This window comes from Delphinus delphis, chromosome 20 (assembly GCF_949987515.2).
Source record: "Delphinus delphis chromosome 20, mDelDel1.2, whole genome shotgun sequence".
Lineage (NCBI taxonomy): Eukaryota > Metazoa > Chordata > Mammalia > Artiodactyla > Delphinidae > Delphinus > Delphinus delphis.
Window position 1 is genome coordinate 17,932,037 of NC_082702.1, and position 19,568 is coordinate 17,951,604.

The 19,568-nt window shown below is 45.2% G+C and overlaps 1 protein-coding gene across 2 annotated transcripts in view; it reads left to right on the top strand.

Annotated features, from left to right (window-relative positions):
* CEP89 (centrosomal protein 89) overlaps window positions 1-19,568 on the top strand; it is an 80,549-nt gene that overhangs the window by 6,015 nt on the left and 54,966 nt on the right. For both annotated transcript variants that reach the window (XM_059999170.1, XM_059999171.1), the window contains exons 3-6: window positions 2,693-2,851; window positions 5,599-5,785; window positions 15,603-15,705; window positions 18,474-18,502. In XM_059999170.1, coding sequence (XP_059855153.1) covers window positions 2,693-2,851; window positions 5,599-5,785; window positions 15,603-15,705; window positions 18,474-18,502 — 478 coding nt within the window. The remainder of the gene's footprint in view (window positions 1-2,692; window positions 2,852-5,598; window positions 5,786-15,602; window positions 15,706-18,473; window positions 18,503-19,568) is intronic.

The following is a 19,568-nucleotide window of genomic DNA, read 5'->3' on the forward strand; positions in this document are numbered from 1 at the left end:
GCTTGTGAATGTTGGTGGGTTATTCTCTGGTCACCACCTCATTGATGGCAGACTGGCCCCTTCTTCTCTCCACCCTTGTTTGTGAGAGCCATTCTGCCAGGCCCAGGTTGAAGGGATTGTCTTAGCCAGTCTTTTAAATTTTGGACATTCTAATAGGTGTGTAGTGGTATCTTTATGGTTTTATTTTGCATTTCTCTAGTAACTAATGGTGTTGAACATCTTTTTTTTTTTTTTTTTAATAACTTTATTTATTTATTTATTTTTGGCTGCATTGGGTCTTCACTGCCGCTCACAGGCCCTCTCTAGTTGCGGCGAGTAGGGGCCACTCTTCGCCGCAGTGCGCGGGCCTCTCATTGCGGTGGCCTCTCGCTTTGCAGAGCACGGGCTCCAGGCGTGCAGGCTTCAGTAGTTGTGGTACGTGGGCCCAGCAGTTGTGGCTCACGGGCTCTAGAGCACAGGCTCAGCAGTTGCGGCACCCGGGCGCAGCTGCTCCGCGGCATGTGGGTTCCTCCCGGACCAGGGCTCGAACCCGTGTCCCCTGCATTGGCAGGCGGACTCCCAACCGCTGCACCACCTGGGAAGTCCCTGAACATCTTTTCGTGTGCTTATTTGCCATTGTATATCTTCTTTGGTAAAGTATATCTTCTTTGGTAAAATCTTTTGCCCACTTAAAAAAATTGGGTTTTGTTCCTATTACTGTATATATACACTATTCTGGATATATATTCTGGATACAAGTTCTTGTATCACATACAAATCACATACAAATATGTGATTTGCAAATATTTTCTCCCCATCTATGGCTTATCTTTTCATTTTCTTAACAGCCTTTCAGAGAGCAGAAATTCTTAATGTTTATGAAGGTCAGCTTGTCAGCTTTTTCTTTTACAGATCATGATTTCAGTATCATATCTAAGAAATCTTTGCCTAACCCAAGGTCGTAAAGCATTTTATCCTATATTTTCTTCTAGAAGTTTTATAGTTTTAGCCTTTACATTTAGGTCTGTGATGCATCTTGAGTTAATTTTTGTGTATGGTGTGGGAGGTATAGATTCAAGTTCACTTTTTTGCACGTGGGTATCCAGCTGTTCCAGCACCATTTGATGAAAGTTACGTATTGCCATGTAAGTAATTACACCAAAACTTAGTGGCTTTTTTTTTTTCTTTGCCATGCCGTGTGGCTTGCGGGATCTTAGTTCCCTGACCAGGGATTGAACCCGGGCCCTCGGCAGTGAAAGCACGGAGTCCTAACCACGGGACTGCCAGGGAGTTCCCAAAACTTAGTGGCTTAAAACATAAAACAATAGCATTTTTAATCTCATATCTTACTATGCTCTTTAAGTTATTTTTTCCTCTCTGTATTTCATTTTGGTTATTTTCTATTGTTTCACCTTTAATTTCACTAACCTACTGTTAATCCCATCCAGTGTAATTTCCGTCTCCTGAAGTTCAAGTCTTTTTAATAATATTCCATGTCTCTACTTACCTTTTGGAGCATATGGAACATAATTATAATAACTGTCTTAATGGCCCTCTCTGTTACTTCTAGCGTGTCAGTTCTGAGTGGGTTTTGATTGATTTTTCTCTTCATTATGGGTCATGTTTTTCTGTCTCTTTGCATGCCTAGTTTATGCCTAGTTTATGCCTAGTTGATGTATGTTTGCATACTAGACACTTTTGTGAGTTTTACCTTGTTGAGTGCTGGATATTGTTGTATTCCCACAAGTCTTCTTGAACTTTTTTCTGGGATGCAGTTAAATTCCTTGGAACCAGTTTGATCTTTTGGGTCTTGCTTTTATGATTTGTTAGGCAGGGTCTGGAGCCGTGTTCAGTCTAGGGCTACTTATTCTCCACCACCTTTAGAGTACCCAGTGTCCCATGAAGTATAATGTGTTCCCATCTGTGTGGTGGGAACAGTCACTGTCCGCAGCCCCGTGTGAGCACCTGGCGCTGTTCCTCGCATCCTCGTGGATGGCTCTCCCCCAGCCTTCCGTAGTGTCCTCACACTCTTGCGCTGACGAGCATTTTGCTGAGCACTCAGGGGCCTTCTGCAGGTTTCTGGAGTTCTCTCTGTTCAGCTCTTTCCTTTCTGGTCTTCTGTCCTGCGAATTCTATCTGCCTTGGTGTTCCCTGACTCTCCACTCCATTTCCACACCTCATTTCCTCCTCCCTGTGCTGTGACCTGGAAGTGTTCTCAGGCAGTAAGCTGGGACAATTAATTGTTTATTTTGCTTTTTCAAGCGGGAGGGTAAACCCATTACTCTGTCTGTCCTTTATTATAGTTTTGAATAATTTGCAAATTTTTCAAATTCCTTTTCATTTCTTTTATATCTTTTTATTTCTCCTTTTTTTCCCCCCATTCTGATCTTTCATTTTAATAGGAACACTACTTGAATATAGACTGCCTGGATTACAGACCTGGTTTCATCTCCCGTTAGCTAGGAAAGCTTAGACAAGTCATTTACTGTCTTTGAAAACTGGAGATGACAGTAATATCCATTCATACAGTTGCTGTGAGAATGAAGTGAGATTGTGCCATGGCACATAACAGACTACAGGCACGTAGCCAGGAGGTACACACTGAGCACTGTAGAACTGAAAGTAAACCTTGATTAATTCATGTATCCTGTTGTTCAGCCTTCACCTTGAGGGTTCGTGTCTCACTGGCTCACTGGGATGTTTTTGTCCATAGATCTGCTCTGGCTGCAGCCATTCTAGCAACAACATTGACTGGCCGGACTTTTGCCATTCCTCAGCCTCGCCGGAGATCCCACTCTGAGAGTGACACGACCTACCTTGAAAAGGACAGTTTCATCAAGCCCTATGCCACCACCTCGGAGCTGAGGCATCAGTAAGGACCATGTCACGGGTTCAGCTTCCTCTCGGGGCAGAGGCAGGGCAGTTCTGAGCATGTGTGTGTGCATGTGGGTGCATGTGGCTAGGACTAGAGCTTAGTACTCGGGTTTTCATCTCCAGTGTCAAAGGGATACTGTCTTGGGACATTAATAGGTCTTGAATTGTATCCGAATTTTCTCTAGAGTGGATCTTGTTAAATTATAGCTTGTGAAGCCACCGGTTGCTTTCATGGCAGCGCTGAGCTGGTGAATTCAGTGTTGTTTTTAGCCACAGCCTAGATGGAGAGAGTTGTCCATCTCCAGTTCTCGTGTATCTCCTCTCTGAACGGTCACACTGAATTTTCCTTTGTTGACGCCTACTGTAACCTTTCTTCTTTAACATCACTTTCTCTACTGCTTGAGCTGGATTAGAGCTGACATAGGGCCAGGAGCCAGGAAGGTTTCCTCCTGAGGGAGAGGGCATTGGGGGAGAGCTGCGGGCCATACAGGAACCAACTGGGAATGGGTTGGGAGGTGGTCAGTGTGGGGCTGGGGTGAGAGAAGAGGGAGCATGACACATGTGAGCAACTGAAGGAAGACATTTGTGGCTGGGAGGAGTCAAGTGAGGTGGGGAGTCATCCGAGATGGTGCTGGAGGAGTGGGCAGGCTGGGGGTGCCTTTGGTATCCTGTTCTGAGCTTTGGTATCTCCCCCAGGAGCAGTGGGAAGACCCTGAGGACTTTAAGGGCTTGTGGGGTGGAGGTGGGGGATGCATCACTAGTTTTGCCTTGTATCTGCCGTGTTTATTCAATTTTGGTTTTTGAGTTGTTTTTAACATACCAAAATGCTCTTTATTTTTATGTATTAAGAGCTAGCAGTCTTTGTAGTCTGTGACATTATTGTCAAATCTAGGAAGATCTTCCCTATTACAGCATTATACAAATGCTCAGATATTTCCTTCTAGGATGTGTTTATAGTTTTGGTTTTTGAATTTTAATCTTGACTCCATTTCTGAGATGTTTGAATATAGCCTGTTTTTCTCCTGGTAAGAATTTATACTTTGGCTGAATAAGAACTGAAGATGAGGAAGTGATTCTGAAATTCATTGGAAGGAATAAGCAGATAAGACCATAAGAGGAAATCTGGAAAGGAAGAATAGTGATTCAGGGGGAGGGCTGCATTAGCCCCATCATATATATATTTTTTTTTTTAATAAATGTACTTATTTATCTTTGGCTGCGTTGGATCTTCGTTGCTGCACGTGGGCTTTCTCTAGTTGTGGCGAGCGGGGGCTACTCTTCGTCGCAGTGTGCGGGCTTCTCACTGCAGTGGCTTTTCTTGTTGTGGAGCATGGGCTCTAGGTGCACGGGCTTCAGTAGTTGTGGTGCACCGGCTCAGTAGTTGTGGTGCACGAGCTCAGTTGTTCTGCGGCATGTGGGATCTTCCTGGACCAGGGTTCAAACCCCTGTGCCCTGCATTGGCAGGCGGATTCTTAACCACTGCACCACCAGGGAAGCCCCAGCCCCATCATATTTTAAAACATTTAGTTGAAGTAGTCAAAGTAGAGGAGTGCTGGTTCAATGATAGAGAGGTGCACATGAACACCCTGAGGTGAGCCTCGTGTTTGCAGGCATATTGAATCTTTAATAAAGGCAGCCCCACAGATAAAGGGAAAGGAAAGGATTCAACAGTATATTCATTAGCAGTATTAGAAAGAAATCAGCTTTGAGCCTTTCCTAACTCATACACCAAAACAAATTCTTACTGAATGAAAGGATTAATTTTTATATACATAGAAATAAGACCATGAAATCCTATACCCAATCTCATCAAGCCTCTCAGAGAGAGATGCCTGCTGTGTACTTCCAAGCTAAGAATTTGGAAGGTTAAAAAAAATTTTTTTTTAATCATCTGTATGTTAAAAAAATTTATAGTCAAAATAAGATCAATAGAATAGGAAAAATATTTATAGTAAATACAAAGTCAGGGTTTTAATTTTAGTAGATGGAAAAGTTAATTTCATATTGGAATGGGCGTAGTAGAGGCAGAGTAGATAAATGGACAAAGGCCATGAGCAGACAATTCACAGCAGAGGAACCAGGGCTCACATCCAAATACATGGAAAAATATCCAGTCTCAGGAAGAAATGCACATTTTTACAGTGAGATTTCAATGATTTTGGCAAGTTTTAGAAAATTATTACCAACATAGTTGCAGGTTGGGGATTTTGCGCGATTTTGCGCGGACGCCTGTGGACCCACGAAACGTTCCTGCTGGTGGTGGTGTACTTCCCGTGTGTGTGTGTGTTTATACTGTTGGACTCAGCAGTTCTCCATGTGGTTGTTTGTTTCATGGGACTGATCCTCAGTACAGGAGAGATTCGCTACACATTGTCTCTCATTGCAGGGTTATTTATGATGGTGAAAATTGGGGGAAAAAATCCTAAGTAAGGGGCACGGGTGGTAAAACTGGTGTATGAGCCTAACCTTTTGACTTTAAAAACTTGTTAACGAGGAGGCAAATTGTATATGTATGCAGTGATAATAACTATAAAAACCTAGGTGAAAAGCTAGAAAGAAATGCTAACAGTGTACAAAGAGATGGAATTGTGGATGATATCACTCTTTAGCTTCTGTATATTTCGTAATGTGGTCGTAATACTTTACGGTGGAACTTGAGGCAGTGCATTTAATACCCGTATATGAACCTATGTGAAGCATTAAGTGGCTTGTTTGTTTGCTTTGCTCTTGAATGTTCTAATACAGACCACACAGGCAGAATGAGACGGGAAGAAGATCCTCTTTGCCATCCTTTGAAATGCTGGGCTACGAGGAGGAAGAGGACTCTGACACGTACCTGTCAGGCAGCCACAGGGAGTCGGGGGACACAAGTGCTCGCAAAGAAGAGGGAAGCGTCAGCGACGCCGTGTATGCCGTGCCACACAGAAACCAGGTGCTTGCATCGTTCCAGCGTTTCTTCTGCACCTTGACGTTAACTCATAGTCAGTTGTGTCAAGTGCGTTAGTAAGGATTTTCCTTTTCTCTCTTCGGCAGTTAATGGCTTTTGTTTGGGGGCTTATTTCTTTTCAACATGTCCAGTCTCATTTTCTGTCTTGTTAGGCTAAAATTCAAAACTCTTTCCTTTATCTTTCAAGACAAGTCCTTCAAAAACAGAGATAAACATCTTCACATTCTTTTTTTTTTTTTTTTGCCGTACGCGGGCCTCTCACTGCTGTGGCCTCTCCCGTTGCGGAGCACAGGCTCCGGACGCGCAGGCTCAGCGGCCATGGCTCACGGGCCCAGCCGCTCTGCGGCATGTGGGATCTTCCCGGACCGGGGCACGAGCCCGTGTCCCCTGCATCGGCAGGCGGACTCTCAACCACTGCACCACCAGGGAAGCCCCATCTTCACATTCTTAATGTAGGTTTCCATCCGGTGCTGGTCATCCTGCTCTTTCCTTTGACCCCCCAAAGCTAATTTTCCTGTCACTTTTCTGTATCGATGTGTACATTGCAATGTTTCTTCAAATTCATGCCTGACAAGAGGAGGTATGATCACTTGTCTCTCCTTAGCAGCAGACGTTCTTTGAGTGCTTACCCTGTGTGAGTCTGTAAATCAAACTCTCACATGCATTGATTTCCTGCTGTCTCGCTGACGTAGATTCCGTTTACGGCCCCGTCACACATGGGGGAGCCGAGGTCCAGAGAGGTTGAAGGAGCCCATTTCTCCACCCTTGCCTGCGTGCCCTGGTTTAAACACTCTGCTCCCAGGGTTTTGGAAACTGGATAGCGCCATTTCTTTAATGGCAAAGGACAGCACCATAATTTCTTTTTCCTTTCTCGCTTTCTTCTTTTTCACCATCACTATAATGTGTTATTTGTAGTGAGTACACTTATAGACTTGTAACATCCAACTATAATATATGCAGATTGAATATATTGACTAGCCTCCACTATATTGAATCACATTTTAAGTGACGTCAGGGAACTTATTTTGAGGAATCCTTATGTGAGTATTTCAGAAACTAACCATCACTTTCTAGCATATACAGACTTTAACATGCAGAGTTAGGTTTCTCTACAGCAAGGAGCACTGGCCAGGCAGGCAGCTGCCAAGAGCCCAAGGAGGTCAGCTGCGGGGCTCTAACAGCCTATGTGAGCTCCCACTGCCCCTCTGTCTGCACACTTCCTGGCTAGTATGTTGGACTCAGGTTACAGATAGAGCTGTATCACTCAACGATTTTGGAAGTAAAGCTCGCTACCACATTTCCCTCAGAGGAGAGAGATTATAGTGACCTGTACAACCTCGTTTGTCGTTAACAGAACAGATAGTTTATTTTTCAGGCAAGTGTGTCATGGTGGCTGTAGGACCCATGTGCAGTGTGGAATTTTTTTTTTTTTTTTGGCCGCTCTGTGCGGCATTTGGGATCTTACTTCCCCGACCAGGGATCGAACCCGCGCACCCTGTGTTGGGAGTGCGGAGTGTTAACCACTGGACAGCCAGGGAAGTCTCGGAAATGCCTTTTATTTAAACACTTGAAAAGTAGAGCAAGGCAACAAGCACTGGCGAGGCCTGGTGAGGGTGTGGAGGAGCTCTCTAACGCCGCCGGGGCGGAGTTGACGCCACCGCTGTGGGGAGCTGCTCGGCACTGTCTGTTAGAGCTGAATATGTACATTTTCTATAACCCAGCCCCCCGCAACTGAGAAGCAGAAAATAGCATAGCATGTTAGTGTTCTCATGCTCCAGAATGAACAAGTATTGACATCTTATCTTTTGTTTCTTGTTTTTTGTCTTTTGGGTTTTTTTGCTTCAGATTTTTTTAATAAAAGAAAGAAAATTACACTTAGGGTTGAAATCTTTATCTCCCATCTGCTCCATCCCTGGATAGCCATCTTCTCCTGGATTTGGGATGTGTTCTAGAAGTCTGTTTTTTTGTTTTGTTTTGTTTTGTTTTTGCGGTACGCGGGCCTCTCACTGCTGTGGCCTCTTGCTGTTGCACAGCACAGGCTCCGGATGCGCAGGCTCAGCGGCCATGGCTCACGGGCCCAGCCGCTCCGCGGCATGTGGGATCCTCCCGGACCGGGGCATGAACCCGTGTCCCCTGCATCGGCAGGCAGACTCTCAACCACTGCGCCACCAGGGAAGCCCTATATATGTTTTTAATTGTACAAAGGTCACCGTACTGAATCAATCTTTCCACCTCTTGGCTTTTTCACTCAGCATTGAAGTTTTGAGATGGATACATGTTAATTTATTTGTCTACTCACCTCCTGATGAACATTTAGGTTATTCCTTTGCACGTTTGGTACGTGTACCTATGTGTGCTTCTTCACACTAGATATTGCCGAATTGTTCTCCAAAGCAGTGGTTCCCAGTTGCCTTCCCAGCAGCAGTGTGTGCGTGCCGGTCTCCACCTTTCTGTACATCCCAGCCAACAGGAAAGCCTTTCCCTATACAGCCCAGGAGCCGGAGGTGGAGTATTAGTAACTGATTGCAGTTGCAAGGTCTTATCATAACCTGAACATTGTCCTGGCCGGTTGCAGATGGCATGAATGAAGGGGCCCTTAAGCTGGAAGGGGATTTCAGTTTCCCACAGCCTTACAATACAATAGGGGGAGGAAGACATATTGACCTTTTCTGAGCATTTGATATTTGCTAGGCAGCTCACACATGCCATTTCATTTACTTCACACCCCTGGCGGTAAGTGTGTGAAGAAACAGGATAAATAACTTGCCCAAGATCATCCAACCATCCACCCAGTGGCAGAGGCTGGATTCAGATCAGGGCAACCCAGTTTTCCCTGTTTAGAATTAAAATTTGTGTTTACAGTCCTTGTGCCTATCAAGAATATTTCTTAGACATAGAGCTTTTTTTGTTTTTTTCAAACTGACCAAGTAGTCTTAAATTTATCATATGATTAAAATACTTATCTTTGAAAAGAATCGATGTGTGCAGCATGTAAAACTGCTGTTTCATCACTAGATGGCGCTAGCTCTGAAGGAGATACTGCCAATGGGGGATGTTTTCATTAAAAAAAAAAAAGTAAAATTGCCCTCCTTATTTTTACTCTAGACATTCTATAATCTCAGGTAAATAATTTACAATTTTATTCTTTTTTATCGAAACTAGTAAGTTAAGGAAACAGACCAACCCACATCGGGCAATTTGGATATAAGTCTCTACCTCATGCCTCTCTCTGTGTTTCAGGGTAGTTTGGGCAAACATCTTCATGTGAGGTGTGCACCCACTCAGAAATGGCCTAACAAATGGAAAGCAAGTCTTGTTTTCAACAGTTGTCTTGTTGGTGCCACCCAAAAGTAAGGCTGCAAGGGAAGTGGGGTGCGTGAACGTGTGGTCAGTTCCCACAACACTAGGGCCCAGTGGAAAGAGCAACGCCACGGACAGAGACCTGAGTCCAAGTCCCAGCTTCTCTAGTTCCCAGTTGTGTGACTTGGGAGGTCTGATAATGTCTCTGTGCCTCAGCTTCTTCATCTTATAAAGGACTGTGTTAGGGAGGAAACTGTCTTTGGGTAGGTAAATAATTCAACACTTACTTGTTGAGCATCTGATTGACTAGGTATTGTGCTAGGTGCTGGAGAATCAGTATAAGACAGAGTCCATAGTCACACAATTAATAATTAATTAAAGGAAGTGTACACGGTGGCATGAGACCACATAACCTTTTCTGAGAGGACTGCTGAGAGTGACAGCAAAGAACGAGTTAAGGCCTTTCTTCTCCCCTTTGAGGTCACTTGATTTTTCTGCCTGATACCTTTGTAGGTTCATTCTTTTATCTTTTGAAGTTCAGTAATATCACCAGGATTAATCGTGGTGTTTATTATTTTCTGTCCTTTTTTCCTGAAATTTAGTGCATATAATTTAATTCTGCAGACATAGATTTTCATCTCCCTTTTTTATTTTCAGGGAATATTTCCTCCCCTCTTTTATTTTATCTTTGACTGGTTTCATCATCCGTTCATTGTTTCTCCGTTGGGAGCACTAGTTATGCGTTTGCTGGATATCCTTTGTCTTCCATGTCTATTATGTTTTCTGTAATCCCTTGTCCCTCCATTTCCTTTTCAGCTTCCCTTTGTGTGATTTACTCTGTCTATCCTCATCTCTCTCAGCACTTGGTCACTATGTTTTATGGCTTCTCGTATAGCTTTTACCTCAGTAGTGGTTTTATTTTGCCTTTTGTTTTTGTGAGTTCTGCTGATTTACTTCACACATCTTTCTGTTGCCTTATCACTTTACCTGATCTCCTGGATCTCTTCTTTGGGTTCCTTATGTCAGACTGTGCTGTCTTTAACTTCTTTGAGAGTATAGAGCTGGATTCTGGATGGCAAAGGTGGGCTCTCCCAAGTGTCTCCCTTTAGCTTCGCCCGCCCTCCCTTCTGCCCTGTGGGAGTTACTGTACGTCTCCGGGGACCATCACATCCTTGCTCTCAGTGCACCCGTCAGAGGATCACTGTGGACCTTTGCAGCCGTGACAGTTTGTGACTGTCGGAGCATCTGCATACCTGACGTCTGAGGAAGTTTGGCGGCTTCTGGCGTTCTCCCTGTCTTCCACATTTCATAGGTTTGGTAGCTGTTTTCTGGCCATTGACTAAGCTTGCTTGCATTTTTTCTTTTCATTCTTTCAATTGATTTCAACAGGTTTTGAGGGAGGAGAGTGTAGTCTAATTGCCTGCTACCATTTTCAAGAAGTCACCGATAGGATGTTACTGAAGCTCCTCTGTCACACATTCTTGCTCTTGTTGTGTTTGTGGATTTGCAGAGCATCTTGTCATAAAATATCATATATTCATTCATGTTGTTCATTTATTCATCCAGCCAACTGCCAACCAACGAATATTTGAGTGTCCGCCATGTCCTTGGATCCAGAGAGGAATCATTCATGCAGGGGTAAACGAGTTATCTCTAGAAACTTCTGGAGGCCAAGGAGTAGTAGGGAATCTTCTGCTGCTGTGGTTGAGGATTAGGACTGTCCCCCTTCTCTCTCCACAGTTTTTAATTTCTTTAAAAGTTTCTTTCCGTTACACAAGTATACATGAATCCCCATGTCTTATAAAAACATTTGATACTGCATGTAAAGCAAACACTGCCCTGAAACCCTGCCGTTCCGTCCCTCCTCTTCTCTCCAAGACAAGCCTCTGCGGTCACTTTGATGTCTGTATCATTTTCTTGGCTACAAATAATCAAACAGGCAAACAAAAGGTTTAAATAATAGACCTTTAACTCTCTCACATAACAAAATCAAAAGGTAGGAGATTCCACATTGTTTCAGCTGCCTGTCAAAGGCTGGCACCTGAGATTCTCCTGGCCTGCTCTTTGTGGTCATCAAATGCAGCGAGTTCTTCCTGCAGACAGGAGGAAGCAGGGCAAGGTCCTTCAGGCTGCGCTGTGTTCATTACGGGGAACATTTTTTCCTGGGAGCCTCCCAGCAGGAGACTCATTGGTCACATGCCCATCCCTTGGCCAATTACTGGCTAAGGGGAAGAGGGTTACTATCACTATGGGCTGAGCCCACTTGCACCGAACAAAATCAGGGTTCTCTCAGCAAGGTAGAAGCGGGGCCCTGACTGCCAGGTGGGCTGCGGTGCCTGCAGTCTCCCTGTCCACATTTACACGTACACATCCCTGTGCGGATAGGAATGTCCACGGTTAGTGTATGCACGTGTAGACCATTGACTCTGCTCTACCAATGCAAGCACCTCTGCATGAGCTGGACCCCCATTGGTGGAGGTAGAAGGCCAGGATCTCATGTCAGGCACCAAGCTGTCACTCCAGCCAATTTGCAGAAGCCACCAAGAGTGAGCCCTGCCATCTTCCAGTGGTGGGGTCTCCTCCATGCAGCAGTGAGGAGGCGTGGCTTCACAAACGCTTATTTCCCTTACCATAGCGTACCAAACCAGGGGAGGTCCAGCACGCTGTCGCACTTACAAAGGTCCCAGTGCAGGCCCGCGCGGTCCCTCTACCCTACAGATCAAAACTACCCCTCCCAGAGTTAGTCCTTGGTCCACTGCACAATCTGACCACACTCTTGCCTGGACTTTACCCTGAGGTGGAGCTAACTGAACCCTCCTGTTGCTCCACCACTAGTGTCTGTCCCTTTGGGCTGGGGTTCTTAGGTTGGCATCATTGATCTGAGGTGGGGCATCTGGGAAGGTGCCAGTGCCGTTTGGGGCTGCACCCTATGCGTCCTCAGGGTTAATCACCACTGGCTCTTACAGTTGGCTCGCCCCACAGTCACAGGAACCTAGACGCTGCAGCTTCTTTGCCATGTTGCCAGGTTTTCCAATATCTTGCTTTCACCTCCAAGTAAGAGAAGATGTCACAGATTAGCTTTGCATATTTTTGAGCTTTATATTCATGGAATCATAGAACATGTATTATTTTGCACCTGACTACATTTTTAGGTGTGTACAAATTTAAAATTATATCTTCTTGGTAAATTGAATAGTTTGTCACTATGAAGTGAACCTCTCTATCTCTAAAGAGGTTTTTTGCCTTAATGTCTATTTCATCTGACATTTTCCATCTTTCTTTTTTTTTCTAATTAATTTTTAAATTTATTTTTGGCTGCGTTGGGTCTTTGTTGCTGCGTGCGGGCTTTCTCTAGTTGCAGCGAGCAGGGGCTACTCTTCGTTGCGGTGCGCGGGCTTCTCGCTGCGGTGGCTTCTCTTGTTGCGGAGCACGGGCTCTAGGCGCACGGGCTTCAGTAGTTGTGTCTCACAGGCTCTAGAGCGCAGGTTCGGTAGTTGTGGCGCACGGGCTTAGTTGCTCCTTGGCATGTGGGATCTTCCCAGACCAGGGCTGGAACCCGTGTCCCCTGCATTGGCAGGCGGATTCTTAACCACTGTGCCACCAGGGAAGTCCCCTCCATCTTTCTTTTGTTTGATATTTGCGTGGTCTATTTTTCTCCAACCTTTAATTTTTTTTGGCCATGCCACGCAGCCCCGGCAGTGAGAGCGCCAAGTCCTAACCACTGGATATCCGGGGAATTCCCAATCCACCCTTTAATTTTAACCTTTCTATATCCTTATGTTTAGCTCTGTCTTGTAAATAGCATCTAGTTTTTTTTTTTTTTAAGTTTACTGAGATATAATTCACATACATACTATTCATCCATTTAATGTTTACAATTCAATGCAGCATATGGTTTTTGTTAACCAAGTTTGACCAACTTTTCCTTTGTCTTTTTACTGGACCATTTGGTTCTTTTATGTTTAACATATTATATGGATATTTTTGAGTTTAAATCTGCCATCTTTATTTTTCCTACTTGTCCTATTACTCTGTATCTTTTTTCCTCTTCCATTCTTTTGGATTGGTGATTTTTTTAGTTCTATTTCTTTCCCTCTACTAGTTTGCACATTATACTGGCTTGTTTTCTGATAATTACCCTGTAAATTCCAGCATGTACATTTTACCCTTTAAAATCTGAGTTAGTGTCCTAACCAGGAGGAGGATGAAGGAGGTTAGGCCAGGGCTACAGACGGATGAGGGAAAGGCCACTCCTGGCATCCCTGATGGCAGCACTGTGGCTGAGTTGGCGGGCTTCTTCCTCCCTTCCTTCAGTACCCAAACAATTTTTGTTTTAGTAACCAGGTGATTTTCATACTCAGAAGTATGTAATAGTTTTAAAAATGTTTTAAATTAAAACTTTTATATTAGAGTGTTTTTAGAATATTGTCACAAATTCTTTAGGCTTACTTATCGATGTATGAAATATACACAAAACGCATATAAGCCATAAGTGTACAGCTCAGTGAATTTTTACAAAGTAGCCCCCATCCAGATTAAAAGAAAAAGAACAACACTACTAGGACCCCAGAAGTCCTCCTCTGTGACCGAGAGGACTCACTACTCCCCCAAGAGTTAACCACTGCCCTGAGTCCGAGAGTAGACTGGATCTTAGAAAATCAGCGTAGCTTAGTTTTGCCTGTTCTGAGGATTCCATGACTTTAATCATACAGTACGTATTCTTTGGAGTTTTTGAGAGTCTTCTGTCATTGTGTGTAGCAGTTGTTGGTTCGTTCTCATTGCTGTATAATATCCAGTTGTACAATTATAACATCCAATTAGTTATTCGTTTTACTGAAGATGAATATTTGGTTGTTTCCAGATTTGGGCTTTTAGGAATAGTGCTGCTATGAACATTTGTGTGTATATATGTATATTTCTGGTGGGTCTATACCGCTCATATATACTGATGAGTGATATATGTATGGTCATAGGGCATATGTACGATCAGTCTTAGTGCTAGTAGATGCTGCCAAACATTATTTTCCATAATAGGGTATCTTTAGCATTTTCTTTTTTTTTTTAGTTTATTTATTTACTTTTGGCTGCGTTGAGTCTTTGTTGCTGTGCGCGGGCTTTCTCTAGTTGCAGCGAGCAGGGCCTACTCTTCATTGCGGTGCACAGGCTTCTTATTGCGGTGGCTCCTCTTGTTGCAGAGCATGGGCTCTAGGCACACAGGCTTCAGTAGTTGTGGCATGTGGGCTCAGTAGTTATGGCTCGCAGGCTCTAGAGCGCAGGCTCAGTAGTTGTGGTGCACGCTTAGTCGCTCCGCGGCATGTGAGATCTTCCTGTACCAGGGCTCAAACCCACGTCCCCTGCATTGGCAGGTGGATTCTTAACCTCTGCACCACCAGGGAAGCCATAGCAGTTTCGTATTTCCTTGATAAAAGTGAGTAGCATAATATATCTTTGATAGGGTGAACAAGGCAAATGGGTTCCTAGGAGACAAAACCTAAGAGGTCATTTCTTTTTAATCCCTTCAGATGATGAGTAGAGTGGGAGACCTTTCTGCTGCTCTGAGCTGGGTCGCCCTGGAGCCCTGTACCCAGAGCCTGGTGGGCCTAGCCTTAGCTTTTGGCTCTGAAATGCCCCTTCTCTTGGGCATCTTGCCAGTGAGTTCTGCCCCTTCCCTGCCAGCCATGGGGATGACCCTTCCACGGCCTGCAGCCCAGCACAGCTAAGCCAAGCTGATCACATACGCAAGATACTATTTAGTGTAGCAGAAAGGAAGCCAGCGAGGGAGCACCAGTCACAGCTTATTGTACAAGACATGGTTCACTGCTCTTCCCCTTGGGCAGCCTCTGTCCCCACCTCCCAGAGCCCTGCCAGTGGGGTGGTCTCCTGTTCATCAGGGGAGGTCCCAGTGATGGCCCACAGGTCTGTGAGGGGCAGCTCTGCAGCCCTGCCACCATTCATGATACCTACGTACAAGATGCTCACAGACAGCACAGGGGAGAGTTCCATTCCATCAGGAAACATTCGCAGTGGACTCACAGCCAGCCAGCATAATGGGCCTCGATCCCAAACAGTTGCCTGGATGAGGGCTCTCACAGGGCTCGTCAGCAGGTCTTGTCCCATGCAGAGATGAATACACAGCATCAGTACCAAGGCAGGGTGGTACTGGGTGCTATGCAGAGCAGGCCAGAGGCAGCCCCTTTTCCTGAGTTGGTCCCTGGCAGGAATGGGGAAGGCGAGCTGCCCAGGTAGCATTGGGGGGGTGGGGGTGGCTGTGAAGTTCTCAGTGGCTTAAGCATAATTTGGACGGCATTGCCTTTGCCACTGGGCTTCCCCTGAGGGACCCGAGATTTCATCCAGCCCTGCCAGATGCGGTCCTTTTATGTCGTAGAGAGGAAAGAGCAGTGGAGAAGGTGTGGAATAAGACGTTTGGGTTTGTTGGGAAGAAATTTGATACAGAAGCACTTATCACATAGTTGGCTGTTCCTTTGTCTTTTGTAACAAAAAGGTTCCATCGTCACATGGGGTGGACAGTGGAGATGAGGAAAATATTTCTGAACAAGATGGGTTTCCAGGCTCACCTGTTCCACCAGAGCATACACAAGAAAAAGGTAAAAAAAAATTTTTTTAATTTAATATCAAAAAGCATTTTGTGGCAATAAATATTGGTTAACTTGGGGGAACATGTAGCCATTGCACCTTCATACTGTGGTTCCATGATTTTAAGTGGGAATATCCCTGAGTTTTGTTTTCACTGGGTTACAGTGAAAATAGTTGATTGCCCGGGTGTTAGGTCATCTTTAAAGCCTGAGGCCCTCACACTGGGGTCCATTTTGTCAGTTCCGGCAGCCGAGAGAGGCCCCCTGGGGTGGAGGGTCAGGGCTCAGGCTCTGAAGCTCCACACGCTCCTTCCTCTCTGCGCCCCACATCTAGCGCAGTGGTCTCCCCAGGATGAGCAAGTGAGCTTGTCTGTCTTGTTCACCAGGCTAGCTCCAGTGCCTGGATCAGGGTCCTGGCCTATGGCAGGCTGTGACTACAGGTGTTTTGGATGAAAGAGTGCAGGGACATGTTTATAATACAACTTTGTAATAGCGCATCCTTGTACATTTCATTTGGCACAGTGAGAGAATTCAGCACATTAAATAACAAAGGTTTTCCGTTTCCTAAGAGGTGGCTTATGTTTGAGAAGTGAGAAGGAGAGCCTGGCATACAGTGGGCACCAGTCACTGCTTTATCAGGACCCTCAGAGTTGCTTAGCCTCAAGAAAACTGTCATATAAGTCAGTTCACAAGGGGACTGATTGATAAACAGAAGGCCAGCCTACTAATACCTGTGCCAGAAAATGCCAATTGATTAGGCCAGCATACTTTATCCCTGTGGGAAATCCATGTGTATATTCAATTCAAGTAAAAAGTATATCTCTTTTTTTTTTTTTTTTTTTTTTTTGCTTTACGCGGGCCTCTCGCTGTTGTGGCCTCTCCCATTGCGGAGCACAGGCTCTAGACGCGCAGGCTCAGCGGCCATGGCTCACGGGCCCAGCCGCTCCACAGCATGTGGGATCTTCCTGGACCGGGGCACGAACCCGTGTCCCCTGCATCGGCAGGCGGACTCTCAACGACTGCGCCACCAGGGAAGCCCATATCTCTTTTTAAATTACAGAATTAATACTTTCTCACTGTAAAAAAAAAAACAAAACTGAAATGCAGAAATATAGGAGGTTAAACACACATAATTGTATTCCCGTAGAGTACAATTTTAACAACTTCGAGTGCGTATGTGAATAAAATGTATGTTATTTTATTACCTGCCTTTTTTAAAAAATCATAACACATCCTGAATATCTGTGTGTTCATACATGTCCATCCACTTTCTAATGTCTGTGTTGTCTGTGGCCTGATGTGTTATATATCAGTCAGAATCCAATCAGTAGACAGAATGTATATGGTGATTTGAAAAAGGAAAGTTTAATGTGAAGAATTATTGACTATAAGAGGATTGCCTACTAAGGGGTAGAGAGAAACCTAAAGAATGCAGGAATAGCAGATAGAGAGAACAGCTGCTCCCTCTTCTGTTAACAGAGAGCCCCCAAGAGAAGAAACATTTGGAGAATCTCCAATGCAGACATTGGAGAGGGTGCAGCTGTGGCCCGCTGGCGGGTGGAGAAGTTAGCCGAGGTGTGTTGCTAACAGAACTCGCTGGAAAGCTGCCCTCTCCAGGGGAATTCCAGGAGAAGCCACCCATGGGGAAGTGCTGCTGGCCACCTAGAAAGAGGGAAGAAAGGAGGAGAGGGGAGAGAAATAGAGGAACGCAGGGAAAGAGAGAGGGATGGAGACAGCCTTCTGGAATGAGGAACCCAAGCCCCTTCCTCCTCCTGGCAAGGTAGCGCTGCTGCAGTAACACAAGCCAGCAATAAAGGTGGGTTTGGAGCTGAAAGGCAGTGTGGTAACTGGCGCACTTGGTAACACAGGTGGTGTTGAACTGGGAACACAGGTGGTGGTTGGGAGGGAGTTCAGCTCTTCCAGTGGTTTTTGGTTTGTGATGGGCATTAGAAGCCCCTGGACACTTGTGAAAAGGCCCCACCCCAGCCCCAAATTCTGAGTCAGTGAATCTGTGCTGGAGCCCCAGAGGGTCTGTATTTTTAACAAGCTCTTTGGAGAGTCTGATGTGAGTGATCCTTAGGCAACACATCAGAAACACTGGTTTTTAGTGCTTTGGTTCTGTCATATCCAGGTGGCGAGAGGCTTGGTGAGTTCCTTAACCCCTCTCAGTTTGAGTGCACCTCTCCTCAGGTTCTTATAAGGATTAAATTTATAAGGATTAAATTTAGTTGTATGTGTGAAGCACAGCACCCTCCATAATGCTAGCTGATAATTATTGTCTAAAGGCTAAAGCCTCAAGCTCTGTCAGCCTGAGGTGCCACTCTGCGCCCTAGCAGTACCCGGCCAAGAAGCTTGGACCCTGACATCCTTTGGTCGAGGTACCGGCATCTGACCGAGTGGACTGCTACTGTAGGCAGGGAGACGGGGAGGCATCAGCCTCAGCCCATCTGGGGAATGGCGGTGGGACGGGTAGAGCTCTGGGAGGGGGAGTGCTGGGAAGGTGGAGAAGGCTCAGAGTCGCGCTGAGGAGTTTGGCCTTGGTTCTCCAATCATGTGAGCCACTGAAGGTGCTCAGGAACGAGCAGCGGGGAGAGATGAGCAGTTCCGAGTTGGGCTCCTGCCTGGCTCTGGACCCGCTTCTCATGTGGCCTTGGGAAGGCTGCCCACCTGGGCCTGGTTTAGCTCATCTGCAGAAGGTGAGTTCCTAAGATTGTACTCTTCTGAGTTGTCAGATGTCCTTCTCTGCTTTACAAAGTTTTCTTTCTTTTTTTTTTAATCAGATGGTAAACATTCTATTCTGAATTTAAAGGTAAGGATTGTTTTTTTGTGTGTGTGTTTTTTAAATATTTATTTATTTATTTTTGGCTGCGTTGGGTCTTCGTTGCTGCACGCGGGCTTTCTTTAGTTGTGGCGAGTTGGGGCTACTCTTCGTTGTGGTGCGCGGGCATCTCATTTTCGTGGCTTCTCTTGTTGCTGAGCACGGGCTCTAGGCATGCGGGCTTCAGTAGTTGTGGCGCATGGGCTTAGTTGCTCCGAGGCATGTGGGATCTTCCCAGACCAGGGCTCGAACCTATGTCCCCTGCATTGGCAGGCAGATTCTTACCCACTGCGCCACCAGGGAAGCCCAAGGATTGTTTTTTAAAAACGGATTTTCTCAATTAGTAGAATTTCCACCATAATTTCAAAACAACTTTTGTGATTTGTGGGGAAGAAAACTTCCATTAAGAGTTCTTTTCCATTGAATGTTTTTTTAAAAAAGGTTTTAAAACATGAAAAAACTCATGTTTTGCATAGTTTAAAATGAATGTAATGTATTGAGGGATTAGAAATCACTTACATTTACATTTTCATTTGTAGAATGAATAGACAATAACCAGTTTGCAGACATGGAAATAGTTTACTTAAGTTTTTAATTCTGCGATGTCAAAGGAGTTTAAAAATTAAAGACTTCTCAGTAGAGTTAATTTATAACCTTATCTACTTTTTCAGCAGAAATTAGAAACTTAGAATCAGACTGATGTGTAGTAGAAAAATGAACAAAAGTTCAAAGACTTCCCTTTCCTCTAAGTTTTGGGTTGAAAAGGAGGATGTTGTATTCTTTTCTCAGTACTTTTTTTTTTTTTTTTTTTGCGGTGCACGGGCCTCTCACTGCTGTGGCCTCACCTGTTGCAGAGCACAGGCTCCGGACACGCAGGCTCAGCGGCCATGGCTCACGGGCCCAGCCGCTCCGCGGCATGTGGGATCCTCCCGGACCGGGGCACGAACCCGTGTCCCTTGCATCAGCAGGTGGACTCTCAACCACTGCGCCACCAGGGAAGCCCTTCTCAGTGCTTTGAAAACGTGCTTCTCTGAAGCTAATGGGGTCTTTTTGCATA